The sequence below is a fragment of the Podarcis vaucheri genome (genome assembly GCF_965113315.1).
Source record: "Podarcis vaucheri genome assembly, chromosome: 1".
Taxonomy (NCBI): Eukaryota; Metazoa; Chordata; class Lepidosauria; order Squamata; family Lacertidae; genus Podarcis; species Podarcis vaucheri.
In genome coordinates, this window is record NC_138759.1 from 132,805,843 (window position 1) to 132,831,360 (window position 25,518).

Genomic DNA, 25,518 nt, shown 5'->3' on the forward strand with positions numbered 1-25,518 from the left:
TTTTCTAGCGGCAGAAACTTTGCCTCAAGGGAAGATGCATGAAATCCTGACAAAAGCTGAACAACAAAGCAATCCCTGTATGCCTGGAAACACCAATATAGGATGTTTTGCTAGAGGCCATGCTGACATTTGTTGTGCAAGTCCAATATTCTACCCGTTGAATTTTTTTATTTAAGTTAAAACACATTAGCTCATCATTCTTATTAAAAAAGCAGGAACAAAGAAACATAACAAACATGGCAGGTTTTTTTGCATTTCAAATTAATCAGGAGTATTATCATAATCAAATTTATAACCCACCCTTCACCAGCAAGCCCCAGAGCAGGGTACAAATTAAAAGTCAGAAATTAAAAGCAATTAACACAAATTACAGTCAGGGGGAATAGGGTGGGCCCCAGGTGAGCCCGAGCAGACTCACCTGGGTGGCAACTTTGTAAGTACAGCACCAACACTGAGGAGGCTCTCTCCTGAACATGACACCACAGACTTAGTGTTTTTCATAGAACTCCCAATATCCATTAACCAGAGCAAGATGCAAAATATTTCCTGCACCCCCTGAAGAGTGTTCAAAATTAGCCAGGTGGCCAGGCGCATTTTGAGAAGAGAAGATTCCCTGGAAAAGACACTGATGTTGAGAAAGATGGAGGGCACAAGGAGAAGGGGACGACAGAGGACGAGATGGTTGGACAGTGTTTTCATAGTTACTAACATGAGTTTGGCCAAACTGCGGGAGGCAGTGGAAGACAGGAATGCCTGGCGTGCTCTGGACCATGGGGTCACGAAGAGTTGGACACAACTAAGGGGCTAAACAACAACAACAACAAAGTGCCATTTTGGGGCCAGACAGCTCTAAAGTCTTATTTTTCAGATGACAGACTGGCTGTGATTGATTATCAGTTGAATGTCTGGCTAGTTCAGATGACAACCTTGAGCTAAGTGAAGAGCTTTGAGAAGAAAAGTCACTTGATCCAGGGGCAGTCTACATATATACTGGCCTATTCTGACCTCCTTTTCTTAAGGGTGATACAGACCATTCATAATGTAGGGATATTCTTCACAGCTGTGGGCAGGGCAGTGGGCAAAGCGATGGCAAGCTCCAACCATTGACTATTAACGTTGTTCACTGCTCCTACTCAGGCCTCACAGAAAAAGCATTTTGGTTCCTGAAATTCATTCTGATTGTGCAGATTTTATATAATTGATTGAATTCTACAGGTTGTAGAAAACAGTCTAGATCCAGTGATCCCCAGGCATGAAGCTTCAGATGGTGGAGATGTCAGGCACTTTCCTGGTGCCCAGGCATCTTCTCTTGGTTGCAAGTGGCTCGTTGTTGTTGTTGTTTAGTTGTTTGGTCGTGTCCGACTCTTCGTGACCCCATGGTCCAGAGCACGCCAGGCATTCCTGTCTTCCACTGCCTCCCGCAGTTTGGCCAAACTCATGTTAGTAACTATGAAAACACTGTCCAACCATCTCGTCCTCTGTCGTCCCCTTCTCCTTGTGCCCTCCATCTTTTCCAACATCAGGGTATTTTCCAGGGAATCTTCTCTTCTCATGAGATGGCCAAAGTATTGGAGCCTCAGCTTCAGGATCTGTCCTTCCAGTGAGCACTCAGGGCTGATTTCCTTCAGAATGGATCGGTTTGATCTTCTTGCAGTCCATGGGACTCTCAAGAGTCTCCTCCAGCACCATAATTCAAAAGCATCAATTCTTCGGTGATCAGCCTTCTTTATGGTTGAGCTCTCACTTCCATACAACTAGACAATGGCAACTAGACATTCCATTTTGGCCACTGTAAACTTGGTTTAAAGAGCCATTTGATGCCTAGCTTATATATCTGAGTTTCTAACACTGCCCCTGAGCTGACAATCTTCTTTGTCCAATAAACACATACAAATACAAATCCATAGATTAGTTACTTCAAATTTACAGTTTGAACACAAATCCTGAAACAGGCGAGTGGACCTGCAGAGAGAACTAGTCAAAGGAAACCAACTAATATTCATATTTCACTGGAGAGGACCACAGAGTCAAGTAAGTAATTCCCACAAGGCCAGTATTGCTTTCTTTTTCCTTTCTTGCAATTTTACTTGGCATTGTTAAATCATTGGGAGGCAGAAACCCTTACTGATCTACTACAAACAACCAAGAGATTGTTGGTACATCCTGGTACATCCTGACCTACCTTTCACCCAGTTCTGATCTACAAGACCTAATAAGATGTCTAAAAAGATTGAATGGTGCACAACAAGCCCTCTCCTGTGGATCCCACAGTTCAAGCAGGCTCACATGGAAGATATTCCCACAGGTCTTTTAGCAAATGTATTTCAGCAATCCATAGCTCTGTTAGTGCATGGAATTGTGTCCTTTGTGCCCTCATGGTGGTCTGGAGACTTGTAACGCAGAGAAACCATAATTTGTAACCAGGGTTTCTGCAGCCAAAACACGTCAAAGACAAATCACCTTAAACCCTTTTACTTTACATCCTGCATTGTGTTCAAGTGTGACAGGAAGTGTTTTAGCTTATTCAACAGCCATTTCCAATCCTCCATAGCTCACAGGTGGCTGCTTGTTCTTGGAAGTCAACTCTTCCTGCAAGCTATTCTCGCGGGGCATGATGTACAATAAGCACTTAGAAATGTGTTTTGCTGTGACTGGAACCAAGATGAAATAGCAATATTAAAGGAGATGAGTTTCGTTTATGGAGTGGCCAAGTATGCCATTATTCTAGAACAATGGGGAATGGCATGAAGGAAGGAATGTTCCGCCCCGTGATTTATTCCTTTCCAGTAGCAGCGGAAAATTTTCAACCGGCCAGCAAAATGGCCCCGTCTGCCAAATATAAGTCAGCTTAATGGCTAACAGAGTTGTGCTAGATTAGTCCTGCCATTGTGATACTTCCATAGCCCCAGACGACCTCACAGCCTCTCCCATCACTTTACAGCAACATCTCAAGAGGGGGAAATATGAGCTGCCCTAAAATTATGACTGCTACTCCCAAACAGCCAATAGGACTGACAGGAAAAAAAACCTTTGCACCTTAACTCAGAAGCAAGTCCCACTGCGCTCAAGGAAGTGTGTTTAGAACCTGCAGCCGGTATGACACGTGAAAAAGCATATTTTGAAATTTCTTGTTTCAAAGGGCAAGGTTAGCCTTCTGAAGGTAAGGTAGAACAGAGGCTCTTTCTAGACCTCTCTCTCTCTCTTCTCCTGAGTGTGTATTGCCAAAGAGAGTGTGTTAATATGGCCCAGTGTGTGTAGATAGTGTTACGATATTGAAGCAATGCAGCCGCGAGCTACTGCTAGCTTGAAAGCAAAACATCAATGGGAATGTTGGGACTGTTCCGTGGGAAACAGAGGGACAGTCAATTCACAGTGCAGAGGGCACCGGAATTAGCTCAGAGTGTAATATGAGCTGTACAGGAAGTACAGGAGGAGTTTGTCTCTTGGCTGTTGGAGTTTGAAGAAAGCAGTCATGTTTTCTGTAACGCTGCAAAGACAGAAATAAAGGCATGTAAATACGTTTCTGTCTATCTCTTTCCCCTGCCCGGGGGGGGGGCAGGAAAGAGGGGGGGTGTTCTTCTCACGCCGAGAAGGATCGCCTATCGCGACCTTGCCTGTATCCTGCCGGGGAATGCAGACAGGGAGGTCAACAGGAGATCAAGCCGGGTGCCTGGAGAGTGGCCAGTTTCTCCTGATAAAGGCTTGATTCCCAACAGATAGGATGATCCTTGTGTTGTTTTTGGTCAACACAGAGAACCTACTAAGCAGACCATTTTAAACAAAAAACCACCAACGCAATCCAGCGTGACGTTTTCTCAAGCAAGCCTCACTGAACTCAGGGAGAGCTCTGCAAAAGTACCACGTGCCGTGTGAATGAAGTCAGCGCTTGGCTAACTTGACACACACCTAGTTATTTGGGAAGTGTGTGTGCATAAAAACAGAAACTACGAGGAGACAAAAAATGTTCTCTAAAATGAAGGTCCATCCATGGGCTAGAGAACCTTTGGTCCTCCAGGAGCCACTGGGCTGCATCCCTCATCACTCCTGAATACTCTCCAGGGTGACTGTAGTACAGTAAGATCTGAAAGAGACACAGGTCCAACCATTCCTGGCCTATCACATACAATTCAAAACTAAGTCTGGCCAATGCAAAGGGTCTCTCCTCCCTTCCAACAAACATTTTTTTACTTAACAGGCCTTCCATCACAATGTCTGAAAAATCATCTGCCTTAAGAGCAGCAACAACCTGGAATTAGCTTGGTCCATTCATACTGTACCTCATTCCTCATGCTGGAGGTCCTGTGGTTTTGAAGAGACCCAAGGAAAGATCATGCCACCTCAAGCCAGCCCAATGTGCTTCTCAACACAGAGAGTCTTTTCACACATTACAGAAATTATCACTTACACACCTGTGCACATCCTGATGTTTCCTATAATGTGAACATTGTAGCCACATTTTTCTGTTTTTGACCACTTGCACATCTCACAGGGGATCAGTGCTTGTCTGCGAGTCATCATGCCATGTACACTAGATGCAGAATAATGCACATAACTATGGCTGCAGCAAGTTGCAAGATACACCGCAAACACCTGTATTATGCAAGGCATGTAGCTGCCCATTTGCACATGGTGAAAATTGTTGCTAAGTGTCCACTGAAACCACATAATTGTGCGTCAAACTTACCCTCTGACCCCAGGAGGAAAACAGACAAACCTGCAGTTGCACACCAGTACTGCCAAAATTATGTGCCAAGAGAAGCTGAATTTGGGATTCAGCAACCTGTGTAAAATATGCAGGCAGCAAATGGGCATATATTGGGATTGTTTTGCAAGATTTATTCTGTTCCTGCTCAGCCTGGTGAGGGACAAGAAGCAACACAGAGCACTGACGCCCCATCATATGAACCTGGCTCAGTGACAGAACACAGGCTTTGAATGTGAAAGGGTTCCAGGTTCAATCCCTGGCCTCACCAGCTGTAAAAGGCTCTCAGGTAGCAGGGACAGAGAAGGACCTTAGACCTGCTGCCCACTGGAGTAAGCATGACCAACTGCCACTCACCAAAGTGTCAAGGAGCAGAGAAGAAGTATGTTCCCATGTGTAGCATGCAGGTTATATCTGGTTATCCTTAGCATGCCTAAAAGGGGAGGGAGGGAAGGGTGCTGTGCAAAAGCCATCTCTTGTGTTTGTGAAATTCCATGATTACAAGAGATCCTCTTCCCACCCTTTCAGAACATACCAAACATAACAGTGCAGAACAGGAAGAACGGTATTGTTTTAAACATCCTCGAGAGGAGATATGATAGCCATCTTCAAGTATCTAAAGGGCTGTCACATGGAAGATGGAGCAAGCTTGTTTTCTCCTGCTCTGGAGGGTAGAACCCCAACCAATGGCTTCAAGTTGCAAGGCATGTAAAAGGTAAAGGACCCCTGACCATTAGGTCCAGACATGGCCGACTCTGGGGTTGCAGCGCTCAACTCGCTTTATTGGCTGAGGGAGCCGGCATGACTAAGCCGCTTCTGGCGAACCAGACCAGCGCACAGAAACGCCGTTTACCTTCCCGCCGGAGCGGTACCTATTTATCTACTTGCACTTTAATGCGCTTTCGAACTGCTAGGTTGGCAAGAGCAGGGACCGAGCAACAGGAGCTCACCCCGTCGCGGGGATTCGAACCACCAACCTTCTGATCGGCAAGTCCTAGGCAGAGGCTGAATAGCCATCTGCCATGGCTGATTTAATGGAGTTTCTTGCATTGCAGGGGGTTGGACTAGAGGACCCTAAGGGTCCCTTCCAATCCTATGATTCTGTGAGCAAGGATCCTAAACACCGATAAGTGTCTGTAGACATAGGACGCACACGTGTCATTAAAATTAAAGTCGAGGGGCTTGCTAGTGGGAGATGAGCTGATCATGAAACAGATAGCAGATCAATGATATAACCAATGCAACCAGTTTTCAGGTGTTGTGCTGTGAGCCTCACCCACATCACGGAGCTATTAAAGATCTGCGCTGAGACCAGGAGTTGGAGCAAATAAGGAATTTAAATGAACAAATTGTAAGCTGCACCCAACATATTATTCCACATCGCAGGCAACAATCTCACACCACAGCCAAAAGTTCACACATACACACACACTCTTTTATAAACATTCCAAGCTTACTTTCTGAACCCACCAACCAATTTTAAAAAGCATGATCAAGGCATGTGTTGAACCCAACAGAACACCCAGCCACAGGATAGCGGCAGATAACAAGCTGTTTCCTGTCCATGAAATATTCTTCTACGTAGGTTCATTCAAGATCTTAGAAGTCTATATTTAATTTCATTCAAGCGATAACATTTGAGCCGAGTATCCTGTCCAACACAGCCATTTGCTCTTTGCCCCACTCCTGTTTCTGTTGCAATGAGATGCTTCAGTCTTGCACAAGAATTTGACAATCTGCCTTGGGAATATCTGCACGAACAAAGATGCTGGCTCTTTTCAACAAATCTAATCTGAGGACAGACAGACTAAGGTGGCGGGGGGGGGGGGGGCGAGGAGACAATATGACCTGCTCAGAGCAACCAAGAGGAGAGACTTGAGAACTATTGGGCTTGGGTCTAGAATCTAGATTGTGGGCTTCCCAGAGATCTCTGTCCAGGCTGCTGTAAGAACAGGACTAGACGGACTTTATGAACCAGCAAAGCTCTTCTATTTAAACTTAGCTCTTCCCAGCCGAAGTCAGAGGGGCTCTTACTCTGGCTCCTTGAGCATTTGGAAACGGCCGAAATGATCCTTCCGACAACAAAACCCCCAAACTTGCTCACTCTGTAAGGGCTAAGAATTCACATTTTTCATTCCGCTCCATAAGGAATTCTGCTCCGCCGAATCCTACTGAAATAAAGCCATCAGTCCAATCTATGTCGCACCTTTTGCTATCAGGTATGCACCAACAGCCCCTGCCAAAGTAATTTGGCTTAAAACCAGCGCGCAACGGACATCAATTCTCTTCCACCGAAAGGAGTCTGCCTGCTCCACATTTAACAAGTTATTCAGAAATTGCCTCATTGTAACTTTCCATGCAACTACTGTACATTCTCAGAAGCAGAGACCTAAGAACTTCCTCTTCCTTCAGCTACAGGGAACGGCAGTGTGTGTGTGTGTGTGTGTGTCAGAAAGGAGGATGGGTGACAGCCAGCGATTATTTAGCAACTGTCTTGGGTTATTGCTGCAGACACAGTACTATAGGGGTTTTAGGTTATGACACTTGACAGCTACACTACATACAACTTTTTCTGTTCTGTATTCACAAAGTTGCTGCAAAGCAGTAGGCAGGCAAGCAGAGAGACAGAAGAAAGATACAGTTCTCCACAGCTGTCAATCACAACCAAATGTCTACTGGGGCACAAAAGCTGCACCTCTAAGCATATTTTATTGAATGCAACTTACACAGATGTAAGTATTTTGAAGTCCCATGGATTTCAGTGGGAGAGATTTAAGCAAGTTCTCAACCTCACCTTTGCCAAGAGTGTGCCTTTAGTATTTACGCAGTGCTTTTCCTGGGTAGTCTAGAAGCAATTTCATGCACACACTCTCAGTCATCCTTACAACATCTCTGTAATTTGACTTCATGTTTCCATGTCCATGTCGCAGGCAGAAACTGTGGCTTGCCTAAGAACTGCCTATTTATTAGCTGGATGATGGATCAGATGGGCATCTGGCCTGATCCATGCTCTTCTTTTGATTTTAAGACCTTAAGGTTCAAACCAGAGTCTTCCCTCGTTCTATTACCTGCTGAAGGTTGAAGATTTCATTTTAGCAAGAAGCTTCGTACAACCACGGCCCTTCAATAACAGAACTGTAACCTTCCACCATTTAGGAACTCCAAGATGGAAGAAGTGGACCAAACCAAGGATGGTGGGGGATTTTTTTGAAAGAGTTGCGCTTTGGGAATCCATGTCTGGAATCAATTGCAAACATCACTTGAACTGCAATCCTAGACCCATATACCTGGGAGTCCATAGGGCTCACTTCTGAATAGAGTGGTAGAGGACGAATGCTGTGATTCTAATCCCTGGAGGACCACTCTCAAACGCTGCTGAGATCTGGCCATGCTGAGGACAGCAGGAAGGGAAAAGGAAGCAGAGCCCCACCCCCACCTGCTTCTCTCCTTCGCCCCCTCTGCCACCTCCCACCAAGGTAGTTTTATTGAATGTTGGGGTTTTCTACTGCGTTGTTAGCTGCCCTGGGCAGCCCACTGGGAGAAAGGGTAGGCCAGAAGCACAGAGATATAAAATGAATAAGGCTTGTCCTAGAATAAATTTCAGTAAAACTGAAAGCAACTGTGGCAATTTTGCTGCACTCCAACCCCCCAAAACCCAGTTTTCATAAGCGCATGAGGATTCCATGGCGGCGCTCCCTTTAAAAACAAAGCTATAATTATCTTTTTCAAACTGTTTATTTATCTTTTACTGGTATTATACAGAACAATAACATTCAAGCTCTCCACACACCCCCACAGAAGAACAGATTCATACAAGTCACCCTACTAAGAGATGTTAGCTAAGAGTCCATAATTTGCAGTGAGTCGCTGATGGCCGATAGCCCTGCTCTGTTAAAAAATCTTAGAAACTTGTTTGTCGTGATTTTTGTGGACACATGTCTGGAAATCGTGGTGCCTGGGGGAAAGTGAGAAAGCAAAACATGTGCCTAGACAAGAATGGGTCCATTTGGTGATCTCAGGCTGTGGACATGCTTGTCTCATGTCTCCCTCTTCTTTAGATGATAACGCTCACTTACTACAAAATGTGATAAGAAGCCTGACCTGCTGCAGTGGAGAGGGGTGTCCCCTGCCCAGGCTGCTGAAAGGGCCACTGGACATCTGCCACCCCACCCCAAAAATCCTTCCACCATGGCACCAATGTCTACAAATTATTTCTGTGCAGCTGAATCACTGCTCCATTTACCCTGTACCCATCCTATTTTTTATGTTTAGTGCCTTTGGCTACAATCCAGTACCCACTTACCTGGGAGAACAGCTCACTGAATTCAATGCAACTTACTTCTAAGTAGACATACTTGGGACTACATGTTCAATGGAATGAAATGCGGTGTCCCGAATTCGAATCTCACTTCAGCTTTACTGAGGTTTTAGAGGAGCCACGATTCTCTAACTTGCCTCCCTCCCAAGACATACCATATTGTGCACTGGCCCTGCCTCTTGGGTTCTTTTTCCTTTTTCTTTCTGTGACGTTTAATGAGATAATGTACATGGGGCACTTGGAAAACTCAAAAGAATACGATACAGCGCGATGAGCTCGTGTAAGAAACAAAAATGGTTCGATTGAAAGGTTCGTGTGATTATGAAACAAAGATGGACTAAAGGATGTAGGTCAAACACCTGAGTTCTTAAAATACAAAGAACAAGCCTTGCTCCTTTAAATGTAGCATTTGGCAGTCGTGTGGCAGAAAAGAGTCAGCTTCCTTTCAGTGCGCTAGGACAACCACACAAAGTGTAGCATACAGTATCTGCCTGAGGCATGCTGGCTATGTCAACAGATTATCTCGCATTGAACTGTCTAGACTGTTATTAATATGCAACTGATTCAACAGCAAGGGCACTGCTGTTGGAAGCAAACTGGAAGAACTGTTAAGTGGGGCATTATTCGCCTCTCCAACTGAATCAGTCCCTTAAAGGAGAAACATGGAGAAACCCAGATGTGACTCATCAATGGCTATGCCTAGCAAGCAGGCAAACAAAAGGCTGCTCTTCCTTTAAGAATAAAGCAGACCTGAACTGTCCCCCATTGCCTGCCAGCGCTGTATTTTGCCAGAAAACCTTTCCCGAAAGAAAGCAGGAACTCAAGGCTGAGATCCCTCTACAAATAATGCCGGTCAACTATCAAAGTGGTTAACAATTCCACGGCAATAATATCCAACAATAGATGCAGACAGCTAGAGCACGTGTGCAGTCTCCTTAAACACACACAAAACACACCTTTAAAAGTACATTGTAGAATCATGCTAATCAATAACATTTGGACAACTGGAAGATAAAATCTGGCACCTCATTATCTCACTCTCCCTACAGCTGTCATGGAGTGGTGGGGGGGGGAGTGCAGTATGCAAGTTACATTTGCAGCCACATGCTTCTTCATCTACACCTATCTCCTAAACTACACAGGCCAGGCTTCCCCCCTCCCCAAATGAAGACACAGTAGTTTGTACAATGGCTAAATAATCTTAGACTTGTAACCAAACCCAGCAGGGCAACTCATAGCAGCACGACTTTAGGTCATATTTTGCCCTAATGAAAAAAGCCCTTCCAGCTGTATCGAAGGATCCCAGCTGATACATTTGGTTTCTAGTCATTTCCTCTTCCCATCTTTGTACATATTTAGGCTAATCAGAGATTTCACACCCAGTCCGCTATCTCTCTCTGGATTCCCCATCTCTCCACCGTATTGTCAATCAGTTTGGTTTAACCTCATTACCCAATTTCCATCTCTGGTCGTATTTCTAAACCCCTTTGCTGTCTAAACTCTCTTCTGCGTGCGCTTGAACTGTCATTGTTCTAAGCGAAAACAAGCTTTCTTTTTTAATGGAAGCGAAGTAACACAAAGGATTTTCTTTTTTAAAAAATTATTGCACTGTGTGCCTTGGCTTCTGCAATCAAGTCTCTCCAATAAAGGAACTGACACACCAATTACCTTGCAAAAAATCTGAAAAATCTATTCAGCTTTCACCAGCTGTTAGTTGTTAACACTGGTTGAAAGCAATCCCCCCCCCCGTTTTATTTTAAAGGGAACAGCGATGAAAGGAGAAGCAACTTTTTTATTTTGAAAAAATTAACAGAACCACAACGTAATATGAAAAAAAAACACACTCCAAAGAACAACTTCCACCAGACCTCAGATGCTCCCTATATGAACTAGGATTTAATGCAAGCAGCTTTCAACAGGACTGCATGGCTACTGATAACATTTATGACAGTGTTGATTATTTTTAAAAGGGGGGGGGGGACGACAAGATCACAGAAAACGAGAAACAAAATCTGATTCTACCAGCGCCTGCATTTAAGAGATTTCACAGGAGTAACGTAAATGGTTCACCTGCTGCCAGTTCTCTTCCAAAGATGGCAAAGCCGAGAAGTAACCGGTGTCGTGGACAAGCTGTAGTTCCTGGAATATACTATAACTAGCCAAAACATCCATGTTGCTGTTGCTGCGGCTTCTGCTGCTGCTGCTGCTTCTGCTGAAAACAACAAACCCCGACCCTTTCCTTTTAGGTTTGTGTTTGCAATTTTGCGGTGGGCTTTTAGTTCTGTTCATTAAAAAGGGAAAGGGGGAAGAGGAGGAGGAGGAGGAGAAGGGGGGGTAAGAAGGACCGTTAAGAGCAATCAACCCAGCTGTCCTTGTCCTCTGTTTTGCTTTTGTTTGCTATATATATGCATATGCTGTTTGTAGTCACACTTTCGGGGACGGACCCAAAGCAGGAACAGGAGCGGAGGAAAGCGGGGGGAGGAAGGAGCCCCATCAACGATCCAGAGAGAGAGAGGCAGAGAGAGAAGGGATAAATGCTCCCGAACGTGTACAGTGCAAGCCGTCAGCCAGGCAGCCAGAGAGGAGGAGGAGGAGGCGGAGAAGGGGGGGGGACACACTTCTTCTCCACTTGTAGTAAAAAAGCAATTGCCTTCCGGGGCTCTCTTGCTGACTCCAGCTCTTGCACCGGCGGGGAAGGAGGGGTGGGGATGCAAACTCACTGACACGAGACTGCCATCTATTTCTGCATTGCTGCTCGCTGCTGAATGCAATCTTTGCTCTTTATTTTTGGGAGGTTGCATTTTCCGCCTTGCGCGCGCGCGCGCGCTCCTGGAGCCAGGCGCGCTCCCATACTTTCCTCTCTCTCTCCTTCCCTCCCTCCCTCCCTGCGCGCAGCCGCGGGATCTTCAGAGGAAACTGTCCATTAAGGCAGCGCGTGACCATGTAAGGCAAGCGGGAGGCGGGCCGCTAGGGCCGCTCATGAAGTCACTGGCGCCCAATGGAGGCCCGGAGCGAGGCGGCGGAGGCGGGGCCGGGCACGGAAGAGCCGCGGCGATTGGGCCGAGGGCTGGATCGACGTCCGCCTTATAAGGCAGTGTAAGGGGAGCTATTTTTAGAGGGCTATATAAAGGAGCCGGAGCGGCTGGTGCGCGGCGGAGTTTGCAGGAGAGAGAGAGCGCGAGCGCGCCCGGGAAGCTGCGCGCGGACCTCGAGCCCGTTTGCAAAGGGGCTCCCGTGGTCAGAGGGTCTTTGCATTGCAGCAGCAGCCAGAAAGCCAGCATTTTTAAAAAAAATTATTTTGCATTGCCAAGCAAAAAAAATATATATATATCCGATCCAGGACGGGAATTGAGAAAGCAGGAATCTCCCGGTTTTTCAATGAGATATTGGCTTGGGGGGGGGGAGCGCGCACAAGTTCAGATCTACTTCCCATTTCCCACTTTTTAAAAAAGAGAAGCCAGAATCCAATGGGAGGGTGGAGATCGAGGAAAGCGTATTTATCCCGGGGGTCGGTGCTGTTTTGTGAACGCCGTTCGGGAAAGTTTCCGGGGGCTTCATTGCACTTGCTGCAAAATGCGTGCATGGACTGGCGATTTAAAAGCGCGCGCGCGCACACTACACACACACACAAAAACACGCTCTAAGTGTCTGCCGTCCTATATACGCGCAATTGGGAGTAAGGACCGTTGAACTCCGAGGGGGCTGGCTTCCGAGTAAGCGCGCACAGGATCAGGCCCCCGCAACGTCTTCAGACATTGCAAGCGCTAGCAAAAGTTGGGGCGTTCGTGGCACTTCCAAGTCCCTGGCATCCTGTCGCGGAGTTACTCCTGGGTATAGCCTCCTCTGCCCTCTGTTCCAAGTCTATCTGCCACTGAAAACAAAGTCAGAAATGTTCTGTTGTGATATGTGGCAGTCTCCGGGGAGCCAGATACTGAACTAGGGAGAAGAAAGCAGAAGATTAAAATCTGTGACAACACTGGGTGAAGATAACCCCTTAAGGGTATCTGAAAGCACTGGGGCCTTATGCCAGAGCCCCTCCACTTGCATATTTTGTTGCCTACCAAGTTCTTCGCGCAAAGCAGTTTAAGTGAGCATGTCAGGCTGAGTTTTTCCATAAATGGTTTGCTTAGGCCACATCTTCCCCAAGCTTTTCAGAGTGGTGGTAAAGGTAGTTTCACTTGGAAGAGCTAGGGATTTGCTGCATGCAATGTGATTTTGTTGAGGGGCAAACAGACAAGTATGTGCTCCTTTCTGTCCGTTTTTAAGGCTTGGCAGTAGCTCAGCTCTCCAGCCAGGGCTGGTCAGAATCCAGAGGTGCGGGTTTCCTCATCCCCTCTGCCTTTTCTGAGGATGGGAGAGGGGGACTGTCACTTGCTGTAGATGCCACATAGTGTACAGTGTTTTGTAACAGTAGCCCTGCCCTTTCCTGTATATATTATAAACAGCAGCCATGCAGAGAAGGAAAATTGCACATCCTAGTTGTAATAGCTGCATGCTGTCTTTGCTGCACCCAGCGGAGGGTTTAAGCTGCTCAGTTTGGATAGGGCAGGGGAGGGTGAACCACAGTGAGGTTGCAAGAATGGGAGCAGGGCTGGTTGAGGCTGTTGGTGGGAGTTCGTGGTCCCAAATATCTGGAGAGCACCAGATATCTGGCGAAGTGCTGGGATATTAAGTGGAAAAGAAGTTCCATTAAGCAGGCATTTCATGACTTGGGATAGGATCATTTTGAATGTCAACAAGCAAGGAAAGAGTAGTATTGAGTTGTCCCTACAGCACTGGGAAGGAAGAACAGATGTCTGCATTTAATAAGACATGCTGTCTAAAATCTATATCTTATTAAATAAACAAGACATAAACTCCTGGTCAAAGTAGGGTTTGCATACAAACAGATTGGCTTGGAATACTGTCTTCTTATCTAGAATAATGGGGGCACACAGTCCAGAATTTTGGCTGGATGTTTTGAAAAATCTCCCCTATTTCAGCCCATTCCAGAGCTGAGCAAAAATTTCTCAAGACATTTTTCTGAGAAACAGAGATTTATCTCGTTCTGATTTTACCTAGAAATATTGTGAATGCATCCCCCCCTCCAAATATGCCCCAGCATCTTTATTTTAAGGCACGTGTTGGCAAGCATTCTTTCCTCCACCATCCATGCCCCAAGATGATGCTAGATCCACTGTGGAAGATGCACAATGGCCAGGCAACAGCAGAAAGGATGAAATCTTTGGGGGGATGAAATTATGGTGCCCTGGGGCGATTTACACTAGCCTTTGCGGAGCCAGCGTGCTCAGCCAGAGTGGACAGGTTACACTCACATATATTTGGTTCAGCCAGGGTTCAGACTTTGCACCCGCTGAGCCAGGGATCAGCTGGCTGAGCTGGAGATCAGATACACGCTCAGCTGCTGATCTTACTGTGCTAGCACCTTGTCACCTGCACGGACGTCTAGTATATTTCCCGGCCCAACTGCTTTGTTAACATGAGCAACTTTGACCCGTGGAGCAGAGCAGCAGAAAAAGCTTCCCGAATACAGTATTCCTGCTGATTATTAGGAGTGGGGAGGTTGGGGCTGTGCAGATGTACTGGTGGACCCAATCCAGCATTCCCACACATGTGTTCACACAGCCCTGACCTTGCTATCACTTCCCACTGTTGGCGTCTGTCTGTCTTGAGAGACAACGGAGTGTGCATCTAAGGCTGAAGTCAAACTGTTGTGTTAGTGCCAAAGTTACCTCCCCTTGGCACAAGCCCAGGCAAAACAACGCTATCAGCCTCCCTGATGTGGTCCAAAAGAAAGGAGAGCAATACATTTGGAACCAGCTTGGCTGCAGGAGTTGCCAGAAGGAGGCGTGTAAGACTCCATCCAACCGTCGTATGGACTCCACTCCAGATATGTGAAGGATTTACTGATTAGCCCTTTATTTTCCCAAAGACGTCCCACAAGGCAGTGGAGGTTTAGGGTCAAGAGTTTTCCTTCTCATAGGTGGGCTACCTTCCTAAGTTGATGAGCCCCATCTGCCCCTCACTTCCCTCTAAGCAGCAGCAATGAATACTCAATGCCTATTTTCTTGGTCTTTTTGCTGTCAGGCAAAGACCTTTCATTTTCCAGGATTTTTCAGTCTGAAAATCTTTTTGGTGATTTTCAGATTTTTGTACCGATGTCGTTCTCTGTTGTTGGTTTCACTCTGGTTTTGATTTGTTGTGGGTGTTATTTTGCTTTACATTTTGTGCTTATGTTTATTTTTAAGGGGAATGAAGGGAAGCAAAGGGGGGGGGACAGAACCGTTTTCCCTACAAGAGTTACTATTGAATTTGAAAATAATTTGCATAAGAATAGCTAACTTTAGCAGATGCATCTATGCCAGATATTCCGCTGAATTCTTTAAAAAGTGAGCTTTCAATTTCTGCACTACACCAATGCAAACTAAGCAGCGTAAACTTGTAACTTCATGGCTAGGGTTTCACGTCAACTCGCTATGGAAGTTCTGTTCACTTCTCATAAAATGACACAATTTAGATCTTCACAGAAGCACCCCACATTGACTATTTTTGTCATTCTGTGAAACCTTTGCTTCAGAATACTGAAAGGGACGTTAAGGTTCGCCAGATAATTCCTTGTAGCCCGATCCTAAATGCATGTACTTTGAAGTCCCACTGATTTCATTGGGTTTGTATCAGGGATATTTTTCTAGAAAAAGATGTGCTGAAACTCATCCTCTCCCTCATTCTCTTAGAATGGCTATGGCACCCAGCTGAGAGGTGCCGGTACTGAGTTCTGGCAAGTTCCCCTGGGGGGGGGAAAGCCCTGGTGCGTATGCAGTGATTAACAGAGGTGCATCCATACTTTAACAAATACCATCATGGAGATTCCACAAGAGCTCTGGGCAATTTGTTTTCATTGACCAATTTTTATTTTTGCACTTGGTGAATCTCTCCAGCATAAAGGAGTTCCATATACATAGAGCAGCTACTAAGAAAAAGAAAAGCCTTTCTCAAATGACCTCATGGCATTGTCATTTGGCAGATGCTAAAGAGAGGGCCTTTTTGGTGGTGGTACTCAGTTTCTTCTTGGGTAAGACATCTGCAGAATGTTGAAGGATGCCAAAAGAGCTTCAGAAATGTCATTGGATGTTTTCACAGGTCCCTAATTATAACCATCTGCTTTAAGTACAGTGGTACCTCGGGTTAAGTACTTAATTCGTTCCGGAGGTCGTTCTTAATCTGAAACTGTTCTTAACCTGAAGCACCACTTTAGCTAATGGGGCTTCCCGCTGCTGCCATGCCGCCGGAGCACGATTTCTGTTCTCATCCTGAAGCAAAGTTCTTAACCCGAGGTACTATTTCTGGGTTAGCGGAGTCTGTAACCAGAAGCATATGCAACCTGAAGCGTATGTAACCCAAGGTACCACTGTACAGGTAAAAAGGTAAAGGTAATGTACCCCCAGATGGTTAAGTCCAGTCAAAGGCAACTACGGAGTGTGGCGCTCATCTCGCTTTTCAGGCCAAGGGAGCTGGCGTTTGTCCACAGACAGCTTTCCGGGTCATGTGGCCAGCATGACAAAACCACTTCTGGCACAACGGGACACCGTGACGGAAGCCAGAGCACATGGAAACACCGTTTACTTTCCTGCCGCAGTGGTACCTATTTATCTACTTGCACTGGTGTGCTTTCAAACTGCTAGGCTGGCAAGAGCTGGGACAGAGCAATGGGAGCTCACTCCGTCGAGGGGATTCAAGCTGTTGACCCTTCCGATCAGCAAGCCCAAGAGGCTCAATGGTTTAGACCAGTGTTCCCCAACCTTGGGCCTCCAGCTGTTTTTGGACTACAATTCCCATCATCCTTGACCACTGGTCTTGCTAGCGAGGGATGATGGGAGTTGTAGTCCAAAAACAGCTGGAGGCCCAAGGTTGGGGAACACTGGTTTAGACCACAGCATCACCCGCATCCCTGCTGTCTTAAGTATGCACAATTCTGTTAAGTGAAATGAGAATCTGGCCTTAGAAATGTATTCCTTTCTTTAACAAAGCCTCTATTTATTCCAGGAGAAGGTATTCCACCTCTTTCGATTTGGTCTGAACAGACAACTAAAATCTCCACAAACAGTACAGTGCAATAAAAGGCACAATTTCCTTTCCTAGAACCAAGGCTTTTTTTCAGGTCCTTGAAGTCCCTCTAATTTCCTCTTGTTTTGATAGCTTCCTCCTCAACCTCTCACCTTCTTGTGAAACTCACCCCCCCCCATTCCCTAAGTGACATTTTTTATTGAGAGAAACTAGCTTCTTTCCCCTTAACCCTGAGGTATTTTACTGATGTGCTGGACGCTCTTTTGCAGTAGCTTTTCTACACTGCTCTCTTAAACCTATTTCAAATGCAAGCAACCATCCCCACCCCAGCTTATAAGAAACAGAAAAGGGTAAAAAATACCATAGGAATTTGCCTTCTTCTATCATTTCATCACTTGAGGTGTTAAACAGGGAGAGGGAAAGGAGCCCCACAAGAAACCTCGTTTTCTAGGGCAAGGAAATCCTTGCAGGCCCATATTTTTAACCTTCCGCTTTTTAATTGAAGGGATGTCTCTGAAGTATTCCTCTTTAAACGTGCTTTTGCTCGCTAAGCCTTTTTGTCCTTGTAGCAATCCGCAGAAAGTAGTTTGTACAGCCAAGAATTTATGTTAGCTCCGCATTCTGCTTCAGAGAGTGTTCCCAAACATCTGATATTCCTGGAAGAATGCTTGGCTTTGGGCTGATACCCTACTAGGGCCAACGCACATGGCTGCTTACAGGCATGGTGGCCTTGTGAAGTCAGTTGAGTTTTCCAATTTAGGATGAGATTCACAAACTGGTCACCATGGTCAAATGACTGACCTTCTGCTTGTGTCCGAAAATATATGTGGAGCAGTTCCTTTCCCTCTTCTATATACTTATTTTTCATTCATTCATTTATTTGTATAGTAAGCTTAAATTCTGTTCCACCTTCTGGCGGAAATGACTGGCAGAATCCGAGACCAGGGAGAAGAGTCGGTGGAGGAAGATTGGAGGAAATTTAAAATTTATTTGCAGAAACATTGTAAATTTTTTGAATGTTGATGACATTGAAATGAACTGCAGGGGTTCTAGCAACAAAGTAAAATGTAAGATTAGATCAATAATGGATAAATTAATAGGATATGAATTTGCTGAATTAATTCTTAAAAGGGATACAAGAACGGGAGACGTGAGGAAGTCGGGAAAATAAGTTAATTGGAGATGTGAAACTAAGAAAGAGAGAATTTTTGGTTTTTGTTATTATATGTGTTTCTATCTCTTTTTTTCCTTTTTCTTTTTTCTTTCGTTGTCTTTAATGTTCGTATTTTTGTACTGTATTTTGCGATCTTGTATTCTTTTTGTTTTTGTATTTTTTCTTGAATTTTTTCTTATTTGTTAAAACTTAATAAAATATTTATTAAAAAAATAAATAAATTCTGTTCCACCTTCAAGGGTGTGTGTAGATCTAGATTAGAAATATCACAAAGTACCTGCTTCCTTATTCAGGAAAACACAAGTTTGCATGGGCCTTGGGTACTACCAGTGGTGGCATTATTTGGGGGTTGCCAATTATGATATTGTATACCACATCACTGCAGGCGTGAGGCCTCACCCAAACCCATGGGTGAGAGAAAGCTTGTCAATATTTTGGGGTGCTTATTACTATTTTTCTAAAACCTACAGTCACGTTTCAGCAAAAAAAGTCAGACACGACTAAGGGATAGCATTTTGGCTTAGTTAGCTACATGAAATCTTGTGCCTGGGCTAGATGACTCCTGGGTTTCCTTCCAAGTCTACAATTCTGTGATTCTATGGGCAGACCACTTCAGAACGAAGGTCGCTTACAAAAATAACTTTTACACTGTAGTCCTAAGCCCCCTTTTCATGGAAATCAACTGCTATTCTTTACCACTATACAGTACTTCATTTTTCAGCCATTACCATAAGGGACACTGAAGCCAATGTCTTATGAATGTAAGTTTGAAATATTTCTGTAAAGGGTGGTTGTTGTTTTTTGTGTGTTATATCTTGAAAATTGAGTTTGAGAAGGGTAGTGTCTTAGCTATCATCTCCGTGGGTGGCGCTGTGGGTTAAACCACAGAGCCTAGGGCTTGCCGATCAGAAGGTTGGCGGTTCGAATCCCTGCGATGGGGTGAGCTCCCGTTGCTCAGTCCCTGCTCCTGCCCACCTAGCAGTTCGAAAGCACATCAAAGTTCAAGTAGATAAATAGGCGGGAAGGTAAATGGCGTTTCCGTGCGTTGCTCTGGTTCGCCAGAAGCGGCTTAGTCATGCTGGCCACATGACCCGGAAGCTGTAAGCTGGCTCCCTCGGCCAATAAAGCGAGATGAGCGCCACAACCCCAGAGTCGGTCATGACTGGACCTAATGGTCAGAGGTCCCTTTACCTTTACATGCTCAGATCATTCTGAAGTCGCCCTATCTTTTGAATGCATAGTTATAGCCTTCTAAAAGTCTGCCTTTGCACATCAAATCTTAGGCTGTCTGTATCTTATTGGATTATAAATACTTACCCTTTTGCATTTTGCGACTTGGTGCTTCATCAGTAGGTAATTAAAAATAAAGACACATGCCTTTCTGGATATTGTACTTCAAAAGCACCTGGCTAAAATGCTGTATCGGTGTCGGTGCATATATTCAGATGTGCATTGGGGGCTATATTTGTTGTGCTTCCTAAATCAACATCCACAAGGACATTTGGCATAGCCATCTTCCAGGTTATATCTTACTTCCAAGTTGTATCATTTACCCAGTTCACAAGTAACGCTAAGCCCAAACAATAGGCACTCAACAAGGAGACTGTGGCCATTTTATTCCTCCAGTCTTCTGCTACTAAGCTGTTGTGAGTTAAGCCATGGTTTGGCTCAGTGTGTCACCCAAACCTGGGCTCATGGTTTGTCTTGCTTGAGAGTCTAGATGAGCCATAGCCAAGATTTGGTCTATTACTTACAGCTTGTGGTTTGTCTGGAGGAAACAAATCGTGTTCAGACAACACACTAAGCACAAACCATGGTTTAGCTCACGGCAGCAGGACCACAGAAGCCAAGTGGCCACAATCTTCTCTTTTGGAAGGCTTCACACTCACACATTTGTGCTAATTCATGGTTTGGCATAGCATGACATGCAAACTCAGTCACTTTGTTCCTTGTCAGACTAGAGAGTTTCTTTGAGAAACATGGTTTCATACAACCTTGTTAGGGGTTTTGCCCTAAACATGAATGAAGGAAATTCTAAAAATACAGCCATACGGCTGGAATCTGCCAGAGTCTGTTACCAAACTGTCTCTACATCCTTGGGGATTTCTCTTCTCTTCTGTTCCTGATAACAAGCTGTTGAAGAGATGACTCCTGAGTATACCAGAGATTTAATAAGGAAATGTTCTGTGTGTGGCAGAGGCAGCAAAGGCTCCCGGATGTTCTGTTCCAGGCCGGCAACATTTAATGACATGACAGGACTCAGTTTTGGCTCACTGGCGGCTGCTTAGAAATCACCCTGGTTTTGCTGTACAACTTGAGAGGAGCGCTGAAGCCACACCATGCTTATTTTGATGGTGTGAAATTTTGACAGTATGAAACTGTCTTGTCTTCTGCTGTAGGTGAAATCCCATCTGCTTAGACCCCTCAGCCTTCTTCAACACTGCGGGTGGAAGATGTCTCACGCTGAAAGATGCTTGTGTGTGCTCAGGCTCCCAGCATCTCACCAGAAAGCTCCTGTGCCTCACAGAAGAGTTCTGAGGAGAGCAAGGAAGGAAGATTTGATACACACGTTGGCAGTTTAGGCTTAGACGCCACCGTCCCACCTTCCTTCATTTTGTTCTGTTTTTTAATGTGACTTTAACGCTGGACTCTCCATGGGTAAAGGGACTCCTGACCATTAGGTCCAGTCATGGCTGACTCTGGGGCTGCGGCGCTCATCTCGCTTTATTGGCCGAGGGAGCCGGCGTACAGCTTCCGGGTCATGTGGCCAGCATGACTCAGCAGCGCACGGAAACACCATTTACCTTCCCGCTGGAGCGGTACCTATTTATCTACTTGCACGTGCTTTCGAACTGCTAGGTTGGCAGGAGCAGGGACCGAGCAACGGGAGCTCACCCCATCACAGGCATTCAAACCGCTGACCTTCTGATCGGCAAGTCCTAGGCTCTGTGGTTTAACCCACAGCACCACCCGCATCCTGGACTCTCCATACCCTGCACTAAAACCATCAAAATTAGTGCACAAATAGTGATCTGAATTCTGTGCCAACTTTGCAACCCACATAATTTATGCGAGGAAAGTAAAGGGAAAAGTGAGTTTATCTGGTTTTGATTAATTTATTATACTGCTTCCACTAGCCTATGGAACAGGAATGTAGGGCAATGTGAAGCCCCATTCTTTTTTACTTCCCTCATCCGGTCCCCAGCTTCTGAGATTTTTTTGCCAGGCATTAGTCAGTACATTTTCAAGCCCATTTTCATAGCCATTTGAGCTAGTAACATTCTTTTTTAAAAAAAGAATTCAGCTTTCATATGAACTAGCCTTCATCATTTCTGCTGGAGGACTACAACCATCTTCTCTTGTTTTTGAAGTTATTTTTCCTTTATCTGTTCTACAAACCTTCTTACAAACTACCACAAACAATGTAAACAGAAAGGTCCATTTATACCATTTTCTTCATTGAGGGGGGTATGACTGTCACGGGGACTGTAGGACTTCATCGAATAAGAGCCAGTTCTTTGTATTTCCTCTTTGTGCAAGGAAATTTAAAGTGTATTTTTTTTTTCAAAATGAAAGCATTTGTTGGAAAGAACAGGTGTACAATTGGAGATTCACTCTCTCTCTCTCTCTCTCTCTCTCTGTGTGTGTGTGTGTGTGTGTGTACCTTTAGGAAGCATGTGTTGTTATTAAGACACTGACATAACAGAATGTGTATTGAGCACATGTATCTGCCTATGTGCAGACCTCCCATTCCCCATCACCACTCCCTATGCAATGTCACAATAATTGAGATGGTTTGCCATGAAAATAAAATGAATGGCCTTTTCTTTAAGTTCACATGTAAGTAGGTTTTATTCTTTTTTTAAAAATGGTCGATTTCAGAACAGAGAGTTGAATTTTTGGATTGGGATTCATTCATTCCCAAATTCAGCCATGATACTTAAGGCAGGCGGTTGTGCATTTCAGCAGCAACTCTTAATTCATTTGTGCACCTTAATCATTCATGATTCCGCTAGAAACTTAGCATTGGCTCAGCATATCTGTGTGTGGCTTGTGAGTATAAATCTTTCCCAGATTTCATCCTGGTATGACTTGTAAGAACACGGACACGGGTAAAAAAGCTGTAATGTTGAAAACAGCCCTTTAAGATCAGACTATTGAAAGATCACAAAATCCTTCCATGACTAATGTTCAGGGAACTATTTGATGAGATATCAATGAGAAAATAATAGCAAGGTGCTTTGTTTTATTATCAAAAAGCTTTCATTATATATTGGAACTCACGCTTGACTAGCCCACTGATGGACAGTCAGCACCGCAGCCCTATCTGGTTCTGACAGTGATTGACAGCACTGGTTTCACCTCTGACAAATGAAAAGAAAACTATCTTAGCATTGGGCTTTATTTCTTAATTGGGTAGCGAGAGCTGCTTCCCCTTTATAAACACTTAAATATTTATTTCAGCATAAGGGGGGAAGGGACGGTCTAAGCCTCCTTCCCCAATTGACTACCCAAGGAACAACAGATGTTGGGGGCAGTGGCAAACAGGTCCCATGTTAGTATTGTTATAGGCTTGGGGGGGACGATTCCCCTAAATCCTAGAAATTAATAAATGGTGGGGTTTTGATTATTTTGGAGTATTGAAGGAGAAATTGCAGGCCAGTAGAAAAATATAGGCTAGGCTTCTTTTCCAAGTCAGGGCATTGAAGTAAACTTTAGTTCCCGTTATTTCTTTTGGGGGTGGGGTTTGAATGTAGGGTGTTTACAGAGCTCAGGACTCCACAACTCCCAGCAAAAGCACTTCTTTGTATCATTAATAGAAACAGGTGAACATTCACTATAGCCTCATTTTCCTAATGTGACAAGGGTTTTTTTGAGTGATGCTATTAACCTAATATAGTGGTACGTCAGGATGTGAACGGGATCCATTCCGGAGCCCCGCTCGTATCCTGAATGGAACGTAAGACGCAACGGCGCATCTGCGCGGGTCGCGTTTTGTCACTTCCACGCATGTGTGTGTCGTCATTTTGAGCGCATGCGCGAGCAGCGAAACCTGAAAGTAACGTGCTCTGTTACTTCCAGGTTGCCGCGGAGCGCAACCTGAAAGCGCTCAACCTGAAGCAAATTCAACCCAAGGTATGACTGTATTTCTTATGGCTCTGTGTGCTGTTATGGAATACATTTCCCTATCATTTTGTCGGGGCTGGATTTCATCAAGAGCAGGAGGTTATGCCAAACCAGACCAAAACCTAGCATGATATTGTTTTGGGTTTGTGGGTGCCAGGCCACTACAATCTGCAGATCAAGGTAGTGTTAGAATTTAATTAAGTGTTAAAACTGGATCCAAACCCATATGTATTAAGTTGTGTGCTAGACACTTCTAATTATTCTGGAACCAGCAAGTGTTAAGAGCTAATTAAGCCAGGGTAGTTGAGTTTTGAAGTAGGAGCTTGGGTCATGAGCCATTAAGACAGCAAAGGGTCAAAAGGGACTTGGTGTGAGATGGCAAATGAGTAGGGTCTCTCCCTCAACAGATAAAGCCAGAACTTAAGAACTTTTGGAGTTAGGAGTTATGTGACCGAGATGCAAAGAATCAGGCAGAGGGTGATGTTTGGTGTCTCTTTGAATCCATGCCTGTGGGACAAAAAAAGATTCTTTTGGGGGTGATTATGCTGTGAACCTCTCCATTGTAGGCTCCGGTTGTGTGTGTGTAAATAAACCATATATCATAAAGACGCCACAGTCTCTGCTGTGCCTCATTCCCAAAAGGAAACTGGAATCTCGCACTGATTGGGGTTGGTGTGCAACAATATGGTGGAGTTTTCATTGCCAGAGGTGTCATTTTTTCCAAGTTCATCTTGCCCTCAAGTGACACGTGACTTTCCATGTTGCTACATTTGTGGTATCATGATATTTGGCTAAAGATGATGTCGGAGAATAAAAAGGCCCACACAGTCAGCTATTTCAGAAAGCATGGGAACTGACATGTTTTTCTGTGTGTCTTTGGTTTCCATATGGCTGCATTTCTTTCTTTCTTTCTTTCTTTCTTTCTTTCTTTCTTTCTTTCTTTTAATCTCCAGTTCAGAAATCAATACAAATCTGCTGCACACTCTTTGGTTTTTTGCAACTCCAGAGGGAATGATTACACCACGGTAAGATTTCTCGTTTCATCCACCTTCCATAAACCAAACTACCTCCTAAGTCAGTTAAGCCAAAGAACACAAATTGAGTCCTTTTGAACCCATCCGCATGGGAGCTTTTCACCTTAGCATGAAAGCAAAATGCAGGAAGCACCAGTGTCAGCCACACTAACAGGGCATTCCCCACACTCAAAGATGTGGAGTAACACAATCAGAGCAGGAATTGGGAGAGTTGTGTGGCTTGAAAAGATCAAGAGGCCTGGGATTGGCTCATCGCAACTGCACTGCAGCGCAGCCCTGATCCTTGGTTTTCATCCATTTCTTGTCAACGTGATCCTTCACATGGGGGGCGCCTTTTGCGTGGTCGCGCGCAGCCCCCCGGATCCCAGTAGTATGGGCTGGGTTCACCCTCCCCAGGCTGGATACCTGGAGGTCTCTGTTAACTTGTGGGTGAACATATCAGACGACACTGTGATTCTTCAAACAGCTCTTGTTTATTCACAGGCCAGGCCAGAACTGAACTGAAGGGTTCAGCCAGCCTGCTTATATAAAGCTCCGCTACATCGCAACTGTAACCATTTTCTGTAACTAGCCAATCACTAAACGTCACTTTCAATCCCCTATTTGCATATGTGGACCTCAGTGAAAACTGTCTACAGTACCCCCCTGCTGGCCCAGGGTGAGAACTTCAGAACATAACAGTCTCTGCCTACCTCAGCCAATCGCCCAATCCTGCCTGGGGAGGTGTTGCCAGGTGATTGGCCAGGTAGGGGGTGGGACTGCCCTGCCCACACAACAGAAGGTGAATCTTACCTGCGAAGCGTCAGTTGGCTTCAGAGCTTCTCCCACCCTGCTCTCCCTCAGTTAAGCCTTCTTTTGCAGGTTAACCTCTTCTCCACAGGTACGTGGGCGCTGCTACGTCATGGTCACTGCTGAAGGGCCGGAAAGGAATTTTCCTGCATTGGCAGTTTGCCTTTCCCATAGCAAAATGTCACAACTTTGGCGGTTTCAGGCTTTGGGCGGAATCCTTTAGTCTATCTTCCTAAATGGGGGGAGGGGTGAAGCGGTGACCCACGCCCCCCTTGATGCGGTGATCCGAGGGTTCCCCGCTAAAGGGGAC

At 45.1% G+C, this 25,518-nt stretch overlaps 1 protein-coding gene and 1 long non-coding RNA gene across 2 annotated transcripts in view; one reads left to right on the forward strand and one right to left on the reverse strand.

Annotated features, from left to right (window-relative positions):
* Positions 1–11,875, reverse strand: part of KLF7 (KLF transcription factor 7) — a 93,625-nt gene extending 81,750 nt beyond the window's left edge. Inside the window, exons 1-2 of the mRNA XM_082209389.1 lie at positions 11,741–11,875; positions 11,091–11,301 (exon numbers count right to left, since the gene is read on the reverse strand). Of these exons, the coding sequence (XP_082065515.1) occupies positions 11,091–11,301; positions 11,741–11,757 (228 nt within the window). The 5' untranslated portion in view covers positions 11,758–11,875. The remainder of the gene's footprint in view (positions 1–11,090; positions 11,302–11,740) is intronic.
* Positions 11,136–23,994, forward strand: LOC309525483. The gene is made up of 2 exons (XR_014216335.1): positions 11,136–11,266; positions 20,658–23,994. It is a non-coding gene; the product is annotated as an uncharacterized lncRNA (long non-coding RNA).
* The last annotated feature ends 1,524 nt before the right edge of the window (positions 23,995–25,518 follow it).